The 19113-nt window shown below is 31.8% G+C and overlaps 1 protein-coding gene across 2 annotated transcripts; it reads right to left on the bottom strand.

The window, feature by feature from the left end:
* Positions 1–7820: 7820 nt before the first annotated feature.
* On the bottom strand, positions 7821–19077 carry LOC134725911 (coiled-coil domain-containing protein 6-like). Of its 2 annotated transcripts, XM_063590197.1 has the most exons (9): positions 18781–19077; positions 17476–17625; positions 17027–17155; positions 15123–15226; positions 14413–14570; positions 13622–13778; positions 11684–11796; positions 10781–10917; positions 7821–9028 (listed from the first exon to the last, which is right to left on the bottom strand). In XM_063590197.1, the coding sequence occupies exons 1-9, from the start codon at positions 19000–19002 to the stop codon at positions 8960–8962; spliced, it is 1239 nt and encodes a 412-aa protein (XP_063446267.1). In that variant the 5' UTR covers positions 19003–19077; the 3' UTR covers positions 7821–8959. The 2 variants fall into 2 exon arrangements, with proteins under 2 accessions (XP_063446267.1, XP_063446268.1); XM_063590198.1 differs by lacking the exon at positions 10781–10917.
* Between the last annotated feature and the right edge of the window lie 36 nt (positions 19078–19113).

The raw sequence follows: 19113 nt of genomic DNA, 5'->3' as shown, positions 1-19113 counted from the left end.
TATATAAAACCTTTGATGGATTTAATCTGTTGTTCACTTTATCTTGGGTTAATTGGTGTTGTCACTACGATTTACATGGGTCAATGATATTGCAATTTCCTTCAATTCTGACTATTCATTTCTAAGGGGGCGTATGACATTTGCGCCGATTTTGAAAATTTTCACTCTTTCATTTGCGCCGATTTCATTTTTTCATTTGCGCCGATTTTATATTTTTCCTAATTGGATTTACAGGTAAGTTACAGGTAAGTTCATACTTTTACATTGGCTGAGCACAGAGTATAAAGACAAATTAAGTGACATTGCAATTGGTAAATGGTTATCCGAATGTTTCGGGTTACCATTCCTTTCCCTAAATGAAATCGATGACTGCTTCACGTTTGACATTGTCTGACGCTCCGCTCCTTCTGATGACAAATTTCAGACAACGTACAAGTACACATTACATAACGGTCAACCAATTTGTAATGGCGTCCAAAAAATTATCGAAGGGATGATTTCAACTTCACCATTTGGAACTCTAGGTTTAATAGCTTCCTTGTGAGAAAATGCGAACTATAGAAATGCCCCCACCAGTACGTTTGCCAGACAAAGAAAAGATGGCCTTCGTTATCGACAATTACGCCAAATATAGAAGAGATGAAATCACAAGAAAGGAATATATTAGATGTGTTGACTATACATGCTCGGCAAGACCAGATTTATGATCGGATTTGAGTGTATTCCGTTTTTATGGATTTGAATGCTGTACATATGTTTTTAATTCGTCATTTTAGTATAAACAAAGTGTTTTTATTTCTTGATTTTAGGCAGGAGACAATAGTTATATACATGTTATGATTGACGATTCATAACATATGAACAACTGGCTAACGGAAGAGGTCTTTAACGATAAATAAAAATAACATTACTGGGATGGAGAGTTGTCTCATTGCACTCATACCACATCTTCTTATATCATTTCACCTGTAATTTACCTGTAAAAAAATCGGCGCAAATGAAAAATAAAATCGGCGCAAATGAAAAATAAAATCGGCGCAAATGAAAAAAAAATTCGGCGCAAATGAAATGCAGATCGGCGCAAATGCAAAACGCCGTTCTAAGGGCTTTAATTTTTCAATTATTTTTTTTATGCAGAAAACAAAAAGGCACGAATTTAAAAACACACGAACATGTAAATATTGCCCAAACCACAAAATTAAAGTACTTTCACAGTACTGTATGAAATAGGTCTTTTACTATAGTTGGCGTGTGGAATGATTGTAAGGTGTACATGTCTAGCTGGCAGGTGTCATTTGACCTTGACCTCATATTCATGGTTCAGTTTTTTGAGGTTTGGTCTTTTTTTCTAATTATATACTATATGCAATAGGTTAACTATATTTGGTGTAAAGAAAAATATAATGCTGTACATGTCAGTTTCGCAGGTATTTGACTGTGACCTTATTTTCACGGTTCATTGCTCATTGTTATGTTTTGTGTATTAGTCTGTTTTTCTTAAACTATAAGCATTAAGTCAACTATATTTATTGAAGGAACAATTGTAACCTGTTCATGATGGCCTGGCATGGTTCATCTGACCTTGACCTCATTCTCATGGTTCATGGGTCAATGTTTGGTTTTCACGTTTAAGTCTGTTTCATAGAAACTATAAACAATAGGTCAACTATATTTAGTGTATTGAATGATTGTGAGGAGTACATGTATTTTTTGTTTGGTTTATATGACCTTGACCTCATTTTCTTGGATTAAGTTAAGTTTATGTGATACATGTAGTAAATCTTTATATTTAAGATTAGTCAAAAAGGGAACATTTCAGTGTGTCCACTCTTGTCTATAATAGATGTATAAAACTTGACTTCTTTGCCATCTAATATCAGAAGATTAAGCATATATTTCTTCTTTTGTTCCTGGTGGCTTGTATCCAAGGTACAAAGTAATAATAAGCATTAGTCTAATCCCTGTGGATCCTTAAAGGTACATGGTCCTAGAAATATCATATTTGATAGAATAATTGTCAGGATCTGTTGTGAATCAAATCATTGTGGCATTTTAATCTGGTAATTTGGATAGGCAGTATTGTCTTTTGACTGTCATACATTGTGTAATTTTAATGTATAGCTTTATGGTGTAAAGTTTATCAAAAGGAAAATCTTTTAAGACCAGGTTTAAACTACAAGTATCACATAAACATAACTTTGTCAAGAACCATGAAAATAAGGTCGGTGAAATAAACTACTGCAATTGTTTGCACCTGTCCTTAGTCAGGAATCTGATGTTCAGTGGTTGTCTTTTGTTTGTGTGGTCCATAAGTGTTTCTCATTTCTCGGTTTTTACATAGATTAGATCATCGGTTTTCCTGTTTGAACGCTTTCACACTATTAATTTTTGGGGTGTGAGTCTAGGCTCTGTGTTAAAGACAGTACCTTGACCTATAATAAATGATTCTTATATATTATGGCTTGGAAGGAGAGTATTCTCATTGGCACTCATACCACATCTTCCTATATCGATATGCCAGGTGGAAATGTACACCTTACTTTCATTCAATAAACCATATATAGTTGACCAATAGCTTATTGTGTGAGGGGAAAGGAATTAACTACAGATACTTAAATGTTGGTCAAAGGTTTAATAGACAATGAACCGGTAGATCATGCAAGATTCAGTATACCTGACATAATTATTTCATTACTTATAATATGTTAAACTGAATCCTAAAAATGAGTTCAAGGACAATAGCCATAACCAGACAGAAACTTGAGAACATATGTAATCTGTATACAAGTATTCAGGTCTTCTAAATTTATAAAGCTTTAGTTTTATAGATATAGTGTATGCCTCCGCTGCCTACAGTATAAATCCTAGAACTAAATTTCAGGACGCTCTGATGTGTGGTTCCTGAGAAGGGACAACAAAATTCATGAGATGTACCAACACACAGAGATGCAACAGCAAACCCCTCCTCTTTGGAGCAGGGCCTTGGGGTATTATATCTTGATACATATACTTCCAGTTGTCTCTGCTTTTTGGGAGTCAAAACAAAACAGAAATATCATGTGTCAATTTTACTCAGATACATAACAAGGTTTATATACAACAGAGCAGCACATACATAACAAAAATTATCACAATTGTCAGTCTGACAGTACAACAGACTTATATAGCTTAATAAAATACTTGGTCAATCACATTAATTGATGAAATATACGCTTTAGAAAGCTAGCTGAGCATAAAACTTTATTCTAAAGTTAGAGAATGCTGGTGTGAATACTATCATTTTGTAACTAATAAACAAATAAAGCATGCAAAAGAAAGAATATTCCATTGGCATTGAAAATGTGCCAGATCAGTTGTAATATCATGAGGTCTTTGCCTCAAAAGACTTTTCGTAAGAATTGCCATATGAATTTTGATTTAATTTTCCAAACTTTTTTTTGTATAATACACTCAAAGTCTTGAACACTTAACTCCATAAGATTCGGGTAGAGTTTATATAAATCAGGGACCATGACAAAAATTTGGTGACAAATTAAAGTCATCCTTATTGGTTCATTATAATAGAGGTGGAACACAATTAAGAATTAAGTTCCATCTCTTTACACTGCAGGTAATCTACACTTTTGAAAAAAAACATATTTATACCTGAATGGGTTAATCTTTGGATCACTGACATCCATATCTTTAAACAAACAAAAATTTCTAGACTTACTCCAACGTTCAAAAACGAAAAGTGCAAAAGAAAGAAATGATATATATATATGATTAACTACATAAATTCCATCCTTCTGGGAAGGATATAAAACAAGGGATACTTACATTATATCAGTAACCAGAGAGAGGATTTCAACCTTGACTTTTCTGAATTCAGAATTAAATAAATAAATGTCAAAATCTGTTCTTTTTTGCATTCAAAGTAAATTGAACTTGGGTATGTTTTTTATGATAATTAGATATAAGGTGACTTAAGATAATGATTAATAACCAATTGTTCTACATCAGTAGCTGTCCTTCATCAAACCAATACTGTATCAAAACTTACTAGACTAAGAAATATGGTTGTTTACCTTATGTTAAAAGAAAAAGGATAGAATACGCAAATATTTTATAAGCTTTACCTGTATATAAATTTTTATACATTTAAAATTGTAATTTTTTTTAACATTTTTTGCACTCTCTGTAACATGAATTAAATACTGATAGCTTCAATAATTTACCAGAAACGGATAAAAATGTACTTCTACAAATTACAACTTTAAATAAACTGGATTACAAATTCCTGTTGGATTTTCCAGAGACAAAAGGGATAAACCTAAGCAAATCTATAAGACTATATTGAAAATATCTGCATTCAGACTAACCAACATTTCACAATCATTCACGAGAAACTGCTTTCTATTACAACACACATTCAACAGATTTCTTTAGAAAAAATAAAATTAATTATTACAAAATCAATGACATCAAGCATAAGGCTATCTATATTTGCAAATTTAATCATTTTTCATATATAAAGCAAAATAAAGTCCAAACTTTTAAACAGTTGAAATCAACTCAACTGATAATTCCTTAACAGCGATTTACCTGAACCTAGGAGTTATTCTATTTTAAAGTTCAAAAATAGAGATCTGTTAGCAATTGCTATCATTAGAGAGTTAAATTATTCTTCCAATAGGGAACATACTTTATATACTTGTTTAAATAAACCAATTTTTCAAGACGTTTTGGCCATTGGCCTTCCTCAGTTCTTTATTTTTTCTTTCAATTACATGGCTGACATTACATTTGTATTTCCTATGTAATGTCAGCCATGTAATTGAAAGAAAAATTTAAAACTGAGGAAGGCCAATGGCCGAAACGTCTTGAAAAATTGGTTTATTTAAACAAGAAGTTAAATTATTGGTAACAACTACTTCATTTGAAGAAGAATGCATAAAACCAATTAGTTGTTGTTATGACAACCAGTTGGTATCTTCAAAGTAAACAAACTCAAATAATTAACCTTTAATCTGAACAGAATAGCCATAAGATTTACTATCAATTTCGTTGTTATTAAAATCAGCAATTCAAGAGTAAATGTTCAATTTCAAATTACTTTATGCATTACACAATACAACATAAATGCTTTTATCTATATAGCTGCCATTATATCTGACAATTCAAACAATAAATAAGCTTCAAAGACAAAATATAAGCTTCAAGGTCAATCAAGGACTAAATATAAGCAAACTTGGTTATTAAACACAGATTACACAGTAACAGTTTTAGATAAAGGAATTGCTTTAACACTTCATATAGGAAAAAAACATTTTTGGCATCTTATTAATTTAGACAGTTGGGTGCAAACCATACATAACTACATAAATAAAGATGCATCATGTTATATTCAGAAGCACTTTATCTGAGCAAAGTAAGTGTGTGACATTTGTAGTATACAGTCTTTGACACCAACTAAACGTACACAATGTAAACATGCAACCACTTAAGAAGATTTCATATTGACCATGTTTATGTACTAGCAGAACACTTAACTTGTGAAATATGTGCAAGCAGCATTTTGTTTGTGATATTCATTGTCTGCACACAGCCTGTAGTTATGATAATTTTAAAAGTCAGTAAAAAAGCAGGAAATATAGTGCTTAAAAATTAGAGAAAAATCATGAAAAAAGGATAGTATTAAAATGATGACATTATTTGCAAGCATTTTTGTGAGTAAGACAAATTTGATTGTTCAAACAATTGGAAATGGATCATTTAAATGTCATCCTATTTTCCCTTAAAGCAAAAATACTTTTTTTTATCTTTCTTTTTTGAGACTAACTTTTTATTTTCAGTACATTTATCTAAAAAAAAAAATTTCTCCAAAAGTCCAATATCACTCATATATTTTTTACAAATTAAAAATTCCCTTCTTAAAAAAAGCATTATCAGTGCCATAAAGACCCATCACAGAACAAAAGACTTTTTTTTTATCTTGGCTTTAGCATATTAAACATTATTGCATCAGAATACTGAACTAGGAAGGTTAGAAAGCACTAAACAAAGGCATATTTAGATATCTTTGTACTTTAAAGTCTATAGCTAGTTTCATGGGTGCAAACAATACATACATTGTTATCAGCAATACAACAAAAAAACAGGCTTTCAAACTTAGAAATGTGTTTAAAATGAGCTAATTTCCTAATGCATGTAGAATAAAACTTTGGTTAGCTTGCTTGCTTTGTTTGTATATTGTACAATCATTAGGATAACACCAAATTAAATTCAAATATGATATATACAGGTTAAACCATGCCTTATAGAACTTATAGAACAGTGCCGTTTTATTGTCAACCTATGTACCTTAACCCGTCCATATGAAGAACCGTTTTTTCTGTGTGACAAGTGCGGAAGGTTTTTCGGTGATATAACTATTCACATCGTACTTTCTTGTGAAAATTTCCAGTCAAAAAGGGACAAGTTTTGGTGTGATTTAATAGATATAGGTCCAATCGAATTCAGTGCCTATCTACATAGCTTAACTGACAAAGACTTTTTAGCATGCATCTTATCATGTCATACAGACTTCGATCTAAACGAAGATAAACGGACTATGTTTCAAAGGGCCTGCATCACAAACATATACTGGATGTGTGCGACTTGAATTAGATGAAAAGAACAATTTCTACATATTAAACAATTAGTTATGTTTAAGATTTTACTGTGTGAACATTAATTGCTACTTTCTTAGGCTGATAAACATTTAATTTTATTCTCTTTACGCATTCTTCACATTTATATATTTGTGTAAAGGTTAATTTTGATATACTGTATGTACATATACTGTCCTATCTTCCAACTTTACTATAACTATCGATCTAACTAATGCTCTTCATTATTGGAGGAAATAAAGATATATATATATATATATATGCCTATATAAATTGTTTATAGATGTCAATCTCATTTTCAAAGCTTGTATAAACAATGATACAAACAAAGCAAGCAAGCTAACCAAATTTCTACTTTGCAAACATTAGGAAATCAGCTGTAAAATGAGCTTTGAACACTTCTGCTATGATTTTAAATGTAAAGCTGTACTACTAGAAAGCAACACACCAACCAAAAGATACTTATATACCGACAGCATTTACTTTCTGGAGAAGATACTTATATACCGACAGCATTTACTTTCTGGAGAAGATACTTATATACTGACAGCATTTACTTTCTGGAGAAGATACTTATATACTGACAGCATTTACTTTCTGGAGAAGATACTTATATACCGACAGCATTTACTTTCTGGAGAAGATACTTATATACCGACAGCATTTACTATCTGGAGAAGATACTTATATACCGACAGCATTTACTTTCTGGAGAAGATACTTATATACTGACAGCATTTACTTTCTGGAGAAGATACTTATATACTGACAGCATTTACTTTCTGGAGAAGATACTTATATACTGACAGCATTTACTTTCTGGAGAAGATACTTATATACTGACAGCATTTACTTTCTGGAGAAGATACTAATATACTGACAGCATTTACTTTCTGGAGAAGATACTTATATATTGACAGCATTTACTTTCTGGAGAAAACTTTAATTTTAATATTGTTTTTGGTAATTTCTATTGTATATGTTTAAACACTTACTTTTTTCTTAAGGGGTAAATTGAATTTCAAGACACTGAGCTAAAGAGGCTTTTAATACAATCTATATATCAATAATTATACACATACATGTACAAGCATATTGAAAAAATATTCATTAGTCAAGAGGGGGCGAATAAAATTTAAAAAGAAAAAAATGTTGAGATGCATTATAAATCTTTAAAAGAATGGAATGATATCATAGTATTGTAATATATGAGCAAAACTTTTATGCATGCAGTGTGTTTTTATCAACCATCTCTTTAAATCATAGTGAACACAACCTCCGTCAAAACATTAGTTAACTTGGATGAAAAAAACAACACACTTGAAAGTTACATGTATCTGCAGACAATTCTTATTTGAAACATTCCAAAAGCTTAAAAAAGAAAATTAATCTAAATAGACAAAATCTATTGACAAATGGTTGCAACCTAATTAGACTAAATTTCTTAGGACTGTTTTGTATAAAATCTGTAATTTAAATCACACACAGTCGATCATTTTAAGACACGTAACTATCAATTAATGTAAAAGGTTTTATGATAATTTTTATAAAACTGGTCAATTCTAATTCAATTTGATGATGATATGTTATAAAAAAAAAATATCAGGTGTTGAAAGTTAAGAGAATCAACTATAGTCCAGTTTAATAGGTGTTTTACTGCAGAACCATTGATATTTTACATCTAACAAATATTCAAATAGCTCATAGTAAAATTTTAACTGATTAGCTGCAAGAAACTGTAAATACCTGTATAAAATTAGGTGTAATTTCAGGATTAGTAGAAATTAATCTTTGAACTTATTTTTATATTTCAAACCATGCAAATACTGATATTAATTCAAATACAATGGTCAGCACAAACATACTGAATTCCACAAAAAGTTATCTAACTTGCCAATATACATTTGATACAACTGCTTGTTCCTCTAGTGCTTAAGGAATTGATCATAAAGTGCTCAAAACTAACAATAAACAAAAGCATATAATATATGTAATGACAATATGTTTACTTGGATCAAGCATGCTAAATCTAATTATCTGTAACACACCAGTGTTTCCCTTTCTTAAACAAAAAATATAATATCCAAAATCAAATTCCTTAAAAGAAGTGCCTCCATTATAAACAATAAAGTAAAAACAAACAGATGGAATATCCTTTTCTAACAGTAACTGACTGCAAATAACAAAAATAATGCAAAAGCACAATCAAAACCACAGTCTTTTCCCCTGTCGGCTCTGGAAATCTTGGCCTTGGATAAGCGTGAAACACAAATCACTTTTAGCACCAAACAAGAAATGGAATTCTTCTTTCAGGTTTTATCATTTCTTTCTGGAAAACTGCTTGGTCTAGCAAATTTTTCAGTACTAGGTCTTGGTTTCTGAAAAAAATAAACAAATTGATAATTTCTATTTTACCTCAGTATCAACCGACATGTAATAAGATTTACAATTTACCATGATGGCATTTAGTAACAAAAATGTAGTTAAAGTGTTAAAGAGACTAAGAAGATATAGGGGTCATAAAATGTTTAACCCACAACATGTGTGTCTGTCAAAGTCAGGAGCCTGAGGCCTTTGTTTGTCCAGTATGTTTAAAAAAAAACTTAGTTCATTTATATGTTTTGGAGTTTGTGTGACACCCATTTTCACTGAACTAGTACACATTTTTGCTTAAGGGAATCTGTTTTCTGCTCTTTGGTTGGTTTGTACTCTCTTTGACATTCACCATTACCATTCTCAATTTTTATTAGGAAATTATACAATGTAGCATGGTAAAGAGAAGATGACAGAAAATTATGTATGAAACTATATAACAAAATGTGTCTGAGCATAGATGAGTTTCTGATGGCAGGACTGAAAGAATTAATATACCCTCTGTAGCCTTACAGGCAGGAGGCAATAAAACTCAGATGTGGGGGAAATCTTAATAAGACAGGAACAAAACAATACAAGTTTAAGATATTTTAAGGTCACAACACATTCTTTGATGAATGCCAAAAGTAAATTTTATATGCCTGACTAAGCACTATGGTGTGTACTGACATTATATTGTAAGCTTAAACATTATTCTAGATAGACATGAAAATTCAACCATGTCAATAAACTTTGAATAATTTGTTCTTCTCCAATTTTGGGTGAATGACCAACACATTTTTTTCGTTTTTTTTTTTGGTGACTTTGTCCTCTTTTGACACACCTAAAGTGTTATAGAATCATATACGAAAATATTACGGTAAACTTCTATTAGATAATAGACAGTTAATAACAGACAACATGAGTGCAATAGACTTTTTCAAAAAGTGACAACTTTTTCCTGAATTCATGCAATGAAAAAGGGTGTGCACATTATGATACAAGGTATGATCAACACTAGGCAACATTTTGTGAAAGTTTCATTGAAATCCAGTCTGTAGCAATATTTGTGGATACAAAGTACAAACAAGGTAGACACACATAGAAACATCCAAACTGAAGACAATGAACAAATGAACAAACTGACACAACAATTACTATGCACTGACATTTTATAGGGTAGGCTTTTCAAACAGTCACAAAAGCCTGAAATGATAGGCAAAGTGACTAAAATGTTCTCTTTCTATCATGTCAAACACGAAGTTTAAAGCTACTGGGAAAGACTTACACCACTGCCTCAGGTTAGGGGAGGGTTGGGATCCCCCTAAAATGTTTAACCCGTCCACATTCTGTATTCATGTGTCTGTTCCAAGTCTGGAGCATGTAATTCAGTGGTTGTCATTTGATACTGAATTACATATTAGTTTTCGTTCATTTTTTTTGGACATAAATTAGGTGTAAGTTTTCTCATTTGAAATGTTTTACATTTGTCATTTGGGACCTTTTAATTTTTAGCTGACTATGCATTATGGGCTTTGTTCATTGTTGAAGGCTGTAAGGTGAACTATAGTTGTTAATTTCTGTGACATTTGGTCTCTTGAGGAGAGTTGTCTCATTGGCAATCATACCACAGCTTCCTTTTTATATTAACACACATAACTCTGATTGAAAGATAGAACTTCACTAAATCTCAATGGATGTACAGAAGTATAAGTGTAAATCTATATGGTTATTCACATTCTTGAATGGGAAATAAAATGTGTGTGGGGTATAATTACCTGCATGGGCGAATGTACAGGAGGTGACGTTCCAGGGTAATGGTGGGGAGGGTGAAATGTTCCACTACTAGTACTGCTGGTACTACCAGTACTCCTCCTCATGGGACTTGGAGGACTAAACGCTGGATAATTCACTCCTATAATTATATCCATACTCGCTCTTAATACTTAATAAAAGGCAAAAAAGTACACAGGCATTTTAGAAAGTGTGGAAATTAAAGAAAATTTTATTTGGTCAAGGATATTCAAATTTAAATTTCAATTTTGTAATTAGGAAATTTAGCTAAGTATAGTTATGTTAGCTTTTTTCCCCTGATAAGCACAATCAATTATGCCATTGTAAATCTGAATTCAAAATGAACTGAACTACATTTAGTTTTTTTCTAATACAGCAAAACTACTGAAAGTTCTAACGCATGTAGGACTGTAGGATTTTTCAAATCACTACCAAAGGTTTTACTGTATAAATAAGCTGCACTATTAACAATTATTCGGTAGACGTGTTGATTAACTAAAGGATATACAGGAGTCACTAAATTATACCTCTCCTTTTGCCCCCCATAAAATACTAAATGTATCAATGACATCCATTTTGCAATTCAATTCTGTGTAATTGGATATTAAGTGTGAAAATATCAGCACTGTTTATAGTGGCCTGATAGAACATTCTTTTAAGCAATGTTCTATAACAAATGTCAGTATTTGTGTTAATTCAAACCTCAAAACATCTTGAATTTAATAACTGTCTAACCAAGTCTGCTCGTTATGTGGTTTAAAACCAGATACACATTTTTTTCTTATTTTTACATTATTTGTGAATTGAGATTTGATGCTTGAATACACACAATTGGGAATATTAAAGGGCATGCAAACAATGACTACAGCTACCATCATTTCACTAACCTGGAGATATAGGTCTGGCTGTATTAGGAGAACCATATGGGATAGGACTTGATACTGTTCTAGGTCTAACACCATGACTTAAATCTTGCTGCTTTGTCATTTCATTAAAATGCCTGTAAACAAATGTGTTAACACATATTTATGCATATCTTTTACAATCTAGTTTAAATTCTTTAAGTACATGCAGTAAGCATTCATACAATAAAACTTACAGAAATCGATTCCTCAAGAATAGCAGTAACTCTGTAAGGTTGTAATAAATATTGACAAGATTGATATTACTGGTTTTTGTAAATAAAGTTACTTGTTATTCCTGTTATAAACTGTTGACACAGAGATATGCCTTTAAGAATTGAAGAAACACATATTATAAATCAAATTAGTATAAAAGTCCATACTCCTGAGCAGGGTTTGTGCTGGCGGTCGCCATTTTCGCAATTTGCGAAAAAATAATAATTGTGGCGATTAAAATTCGTCATTGGCGAAAGAATTTGGCGAAAGAAATATATATAACAATTTATTTTCAGCCATCTTGTTTATTTACCTTTTTACGGGTTTCTCTGACTTTACCGATCAGACAATACTCGGAATTCACCTTGAACTCGTTAGATTTTGACAGAAAATCAATAATCAGCTGATTGCATTCATAGCTATCGACATCAAAGGACTAATTAATAAAGGTGTTGATTGTATGATATGACAAAATGATAAGGTTAAATGGCTTCTGTCACATGTCACAAAAGGGATTTATTAACCACTTTGCGACGCACGTGTTTGAAGCAAAATTTTTACGCTTCCTTTCCTTCTTTTAATGATAGTCCAGAAAAGAAAATTGTTGTTATAACGAATATTGTTCAAAAGCAAAAAAGGTCTCTGATTTAAAACTTTATCATTTAACTTTCATATAGATCATTGATTTGAGTTGGTACTTCAAAGTTGTTTCAGTGACACACGTGTTTCAAGCATATAGTTTTACTTATTTACGATGGTCTAGAAAAGAAAACTGTCGTTATGAAGAAATCTATTTAAAAGGTTGGCATGAGAATAACCCTTCCATGTAATGACTACACCACACACGAGGGATCAATTCCAAGTGATAACATGCTTCATTTCGTTTTAAAAAAACACTTCTTATTTAGGAGGGGGGGGGGGGGGGGGGCTAGATAAAAAGGAAAATTTTTAAAAGAAAAATATATTGGTGTTACTTGGCGAAAAAAATAATAAAGTGGCGAAAAATATATGGTTTTGGCGAAAGAGGTGGCGAAAAAAAATAATTGACCCAGGGGAAACCCTGCTCCTGAGGTTATAATAGCAATATAGGAAAGGTGTACTGAAATAAGAGGTCTCTAAACCAGTGTTCTCCCCAGGCAATTTTAGCGCCACGATATTCAGCCCGATCACATTTTCCCGCTGTGCCATCGCACTGACTGCAGCGATATCCAACGCAAGCGAGTCGTTATATTTTTTTTTATTATTTTCATAATTTTTCACTTTGGATCACATGATTGACTGGTTTACTATTTCTGAATAAATAATTTTCGTTGTATTAAGTAACTCTGTGGGACCAGTCTAATAAATTTTTACAAAATGGCAACTTTGAAAGATAAAAATAAACAAAGATTTCAACTTAACATCTATTGTTTTAATAAATAGAATATATAAAGGCATATATGAATGAAATGAGATAAAATAAATTAACCACATTTCCCCACGACACTCAAAATTAACGGGCTCGTCTAGATATATCACATGATATAGTCAGTATCAAAAACGAAATTACCTATTAATTTATATGTCACAGGTTGTATGAGGCCAGAAGAAGAATAAATACTACTAAAACATCATTTTTACATTTGTTGAAAGGGAGACAGATTCATACATAACAAAATGATATTTGATTTTTTGTTTTCAGACAATAAGTTGACAAATCAAACATACCTTTCATCATCCATTTCAAGACTAGATTCACTTTCAGACAGGTGACGACAAAGGTTTTCTCTTCTTTCCATCTCCAATTGTAATTTTCTTTGTAGACGTAAATTTTCTTCCCTTATGTGTTTTTCTTCTTGAGCATAATGTGCCATTTTTTCTTCATCTACAATGTATGAATATATTCTTTAATTATTAAATCGAATAATAAGATCTTTCCAGGTGTATTTCACCATTTTTATTCATTTTCTCACTGATTATAGCTGTCAGTAGAACTATATAGACGAAATAGCCATAGATTTAATTTCTAATAATTTCATTTTCTCACTGATTATAGCTGTCAGTAGAACTATACAGATGAAATAGCCATAGATTTAATTTCTAATAATTTATTTTTTCTAAATTTTTAACCCATATCAAAAACCTATTCCTAACCTGATTAGATTGGTATTGAAGGTTTAGTCCTGCTTAACTACTAATTTAAATTCAGTCTCAGAAGCTTACAGTGTAAAGTTGTTTATTTTCAAAAACTTGTCTACTTTCATTATATACAGGAAATAAAGAAAAATTCTAGGTACTGTACTTCAATAACTAGCCTTAACAAGGAGACTTTATCAGGGCAAGCTATACAAAAACAGACATCAGTCTGCTGACTGTTCAATTATAGCCATTCATGGCTGATAAACAGTAAGACAATTTTGATAAGGGGAATTCAGGAAGGAAAATGAAACAACAATACTGGCCTGTTGGTCTCAGTTTTATTTGTTTCCTGCACTTTTTTATCTGAAATATATATTTACGTTCTACTTGTGCTCTCCGCAGCATGTCTTTCAAATTATTGACTTCTCCTCTCAGGTTTTCTATATGTTGTGTTAAATTCTGTGCTGTATCGCCATTGTTCATATCACGGGGGGAAGGAGGGCCAGTCACAGGTTGGTCTAACTTTTCCTGAAGCAATCTAAATAATAAACATACAACCACATGTATCAAGTTCTAACTATCCTTTTTCAAACACAAAAATTCAATTGACTACCATTAGATGTCTGTGAGATCCAGGGCATCCATTGACAGCTCCAGCTTGTGTGGTCTTAGTTTTTTGTACACACTTCCTAAAGATAATGAATCCTCTAACTTGCATCAATAATCAAGGTATGAAACAATGGTAAGTCAAATTTAAGTTTATGGCCTTGAACAGAATTAGATTTCGACCTAAAATGCAGCATATTATACACAATAACCCTTCTTGTGGAGGCAGCCTGCATGAAACAGTGTATTATTGAACTCACTATTATTTTGGAATGTATCATGCAAAAGTAGGATTTATTTTCAGCAACTTTGGCCTTCTACAGTAAAGCTGTTTTAAAAAAGACTGACAAATTAATTCATGGTTCAGGGTCCAAATATATATCAAGATTGATATTATAAGTTTTAGTCAAGTTCATTCTTGACACCCAATTTATTTTTAATGATACGAAATTCCCAAGATAGAGGTCATTTTAAAACAACATACCTTTTCTCTGCTTCTAATTTGTCCATTCTTTTCCACAACTTGTTGACTAGGGACTCTTGTTCTTGTTCTAATGCATTTTCTAATTCCACTTTTTCTCGTCTTAACTAAATACAAAAAAAGACTGATTATTTGATAAATCTTAAAGTCATGTGAAACAAGTTTCTTGTAGTTCTAATGTTGTCAAAATTATTGAAACAATACATGCAATAAGCAGCATTTGTACAAAACTATTCCTGTTTGAATGGTTTTACACTTTTAATTTTAGGGGCTTTTTATAGCTTGCTGTTTGCGTGATTCAAGGCTCCATGTGGAAGAATGTACTTTGATCTATAATGGTTTACTTTTACAAATTGTATTTTAGATGGAGAGTTGTCTCATTGGCACTCACACCACATCTTCTTACATCTAAGTCTGGTATGCATACTTTTATATTTATTACACATCTATACTGTAAAATAAACAATTAATATTTCATTGAGTGATAGTTGAGTTTATTAATTTTCTAGGTTGATGTCTAAGTTTAGGGATCGTGACATTGATTAATTAACAACAAAGAAAATGTAGATTGTGACGAATAAGTGACTTGATAATATATTTTTCTTATATTTGCCAAGCATTCCAAATTGTTCAATTATTGTTGTAATAAGTATTGTATAAGTAATGTGTTGATCAGTCTCTCATTGATTATGTTCTATATTGATTAGTTGTTCTATAATCAATACAGGTATTTAATGTAAAACCAAGATTTCCCAGCTGCACATATTAAGGGAACTGATCACACAATATTAAAAGTTTCATTGTAAGAAAATCAATAAATATGATCTGATGACAACTGTACCTGTTCAAGAGTAACTTGTTTAGACAAGGTTTCATGTTCTAACTTTACAACTGTACCTGTTCAAGAGTAACTTGTTTAGACAAGGTTTCTCGTTCTAACTTTACAACTGTACCTGCTCAAGAGTAACTTGTTTAGACAAGGTTTCTCGTTCTAACTTTACAACTGTACCTGCTCAAGAGTAACTTGTTTAGACAAGGTTTCTCGTTCTAACTTTACAACTGTACCTGTTCAAGAGTAACTTGTTTAGACAAGGTTTCTCGTTCTAACTTTACAACTGTACCTGTTCAAGAGTAACTTGTTTAGACAAGGTTTCTCGTTCTAACTTTACAACTGTACCTGTTCAAGAGTAACTTGTTTAGACAAGGTTTCTCGTTCTAACTTTACAACTGTACCTGCTCAAGAGTAACTTGTTTAGACAAGGTTTCATGTTCTAACTTTACAACTGTACCTGTTCAAGAGTAACTTGTTTAAGACAAGGTTTCTCGTTCTATCTTAACAACTGTACCTGTTCAAGAGTAACTTGTTTAGACAAGGTTTCTCGTTCTAACTTTACAACTGTACCTGCTCAAGAGTAACTTGTTTAGACAAGGTTTCTCGTTCTAACTTTACAACTGTACCTGCTCAAGAGTAACTTGTTTAGACAAGGTTTCTCGTTCTAACTTTACAACTGTACCTGTTCAAGAGTAACTTGTTTAGACAAGGTTTCTCGTTCTAACTTTACAACTGTACCTGTTCAAGAGTAACTTGTTTAGACAAGGTTTCTCGTTCTAACTTTACAACTGTACCTGTTCAAGAGTAACTTGTTTAGACAAGGTTTCTCGTTCTAACTTTACAACTGTACCTGCTCAAGAGTAACTTGTTTAGACAAGGTTTCATGTTCTAACTTTACAACTGTACCTGTTCAAGAGTAACTTGTTTAAGACAAGGTTTCTCGTTCTATCTTAACAACTGTACCTGTTCAAGAGTAACTTGTTTAGACAAGGTTTCATGTTCTAACTTTACAACTGTACCTGTTCAAGAGTAACTTGTTTAGACAAGGTTTCTCGTTCTTTCTTAACAACTGTACCTGTTCAAGAGTAACTTGTTTAGACAATGTTTCTCGTTCTAACTTTTCAATCTTCCTCATCAATTTGTTAACTTGATATTCTTGTTCTTTTTCTAATGTCTCCTCCAGTTCTACTTTTTCGTTCCTAAGCTGTAACAAAAATATCATTTATTATTAAAGAATTTAATACCACACCTTTTTTTACAACAAAAACAACAAATTGTCCTTTATTTTGAAGGGTAAATGGCATGACCCCAAACATAAACTTTTAATGCTGTTTTTCATCATAAAAGCAGTCAGGCTTTAACAGGGAGCATAAACAAAAACCTTTCACCTCGCTGCAAGTTTAAAACAGCCCCTGGCATCGGCATTGGATAGACTTTGTAAGATGTAATAATCCTTTTTTTTTCTTATTTGTGTTGATACTTTTTTTTCTTAAAATTTCCTATCAACACATGAATAAACTTTACCTGTGTTAATTTTCTTGACAAATCATTGGTTAAGAATTCTTCTTCTTGTTCATAATTCATAGCCAATGACTCTTTTTCCTTTTTCAGACATTGTATCTTCTTTAGTAAGGTATTACTAATGAATTCTTCCTCTTGTTCAGCTCTGGCTTGCTAAAATATATTAACAGTACCATAATAAAATGACTGATCTATACTTCAACAAGCATGACAAGATGTTGAAATTATAAAACATGTGCAGTGATTAAAAAAATAAGACACTATTGTTATTAAAACCTCTTGTAACGGAATTTTTATTTCAAATAACTTGTAAAAATAAAAAAAAAAGTCAAAACCAAAAAAAAACAAGATATATATTTTTTCTCTGGTAAAGGTATGTATATATGATTATATGTTTATAAGTATTGTCTTTTTTAAAAATGTGTAAAAGATTTTGATTATGTGAGTAAAATTGAGAAAGGAAATGATGAATGTGTCAAAGCGAAAACCACCTGACCATAGAGCAGACAACATGTGAGTGCATGGATGTTTTCATAGTGATTATTTGATGATTACCAGACCAAGTATTTCAGGAATATTTGATTGATTGTTGGTTGCTTAACATCCAGTGGCAAATATTTTATGCATATTCAAGATGAGAACAAGTTAACATTACATACAATAGGTAGGTTGTTGTAATAGAGGCCATCTAGGATGTTGGTCGGGATGTTTTGACTGCCGCTGGAAAACAAGGGCAAGGACTATTTGATTATCCAGGACTGTTTAAAAATACATTGTGATTTTATTTGCAAAAAAAATGTGATTATGAGAGTACTTTGACACCCCATGAGCATGATGAGGGGCCTCAGAGCTCCAGGTGGTTGGCAATTTTTTTCCAGAATAGACTTGATTGGGCTTGATAAAGGTATTTTGAGGGCTGCCAAATCAGAAAATAGCTGTGTAAGCAGAATCCCAGAGCGGATTACTCATTTGAGGAACAATCCATTATTTGTCGGGTTTTCCCCACTCTTATAAAACTATTTTGATTTGAATCAATCAGAATTTTAATCATGATAATAGTGTACTTCAAAATCATGCATTATCTTGCTGATTCTCCTATCAAACAAACTCAAACATTGTATACATGTCCCATAGTCTATGAATCATATCTTAAATTTAGAAATGACAAAGAGACATGGAAGTCCTGTTAGTGACAACAATGACAACTCATCTCTTGACTAAAAACAGACATTTTACGAACATTTCAAAAGATATACGGAACGAAAATCCCTTTTCTACAAATAAATTAACATTTAAATATATGCTAACAATGTTGACACTGGCTTTCTGGAGTTCTTTTTTGTCCTCCTGTAACGTCTTGCATTTCAGTTTATATGTTTCTAACTCCATTTTTAAAACTCTGTTTTCTTGCTGTAATGATTCTATTCTTTTCTGAAGTTGTTCTAATGTTGCCGGAGATGGTGGTTTAAGCGTAGGGCCCCCATCAATAGAGCTCGTATCACTTTCGAGCTCGCTCGCACTGTCCGCCATTTTTGTTGTTTTCTTTCAAAACGTGATCATTTGTATTTTCGAATTTAAAAATATAATATTCAAAATGCCCTCAAAATGTGTGAGATTTTGATAATCAAATTAATACGAACA

Source organism: Mytilus trossulus, chromosome 7 (genome assembly GCF_036588685.1).
Source record: "Mytilus trossulus isolate FHL-02 chromosome 7, PNRI_Mtr1.1.1.hap1, whole genome shotgun sequence".
Taxonomy (NCBI): Eukaryota; Metazoa; Mollusca; class Bivalvia; order Mytilida; family Mytilidae; genus Mytilus; species Mytilus trossulus.
Note: the sequence above shows the minus strand (reverse complement) of the source record. Positions and strands in the feature narration are given on the sequence as shown.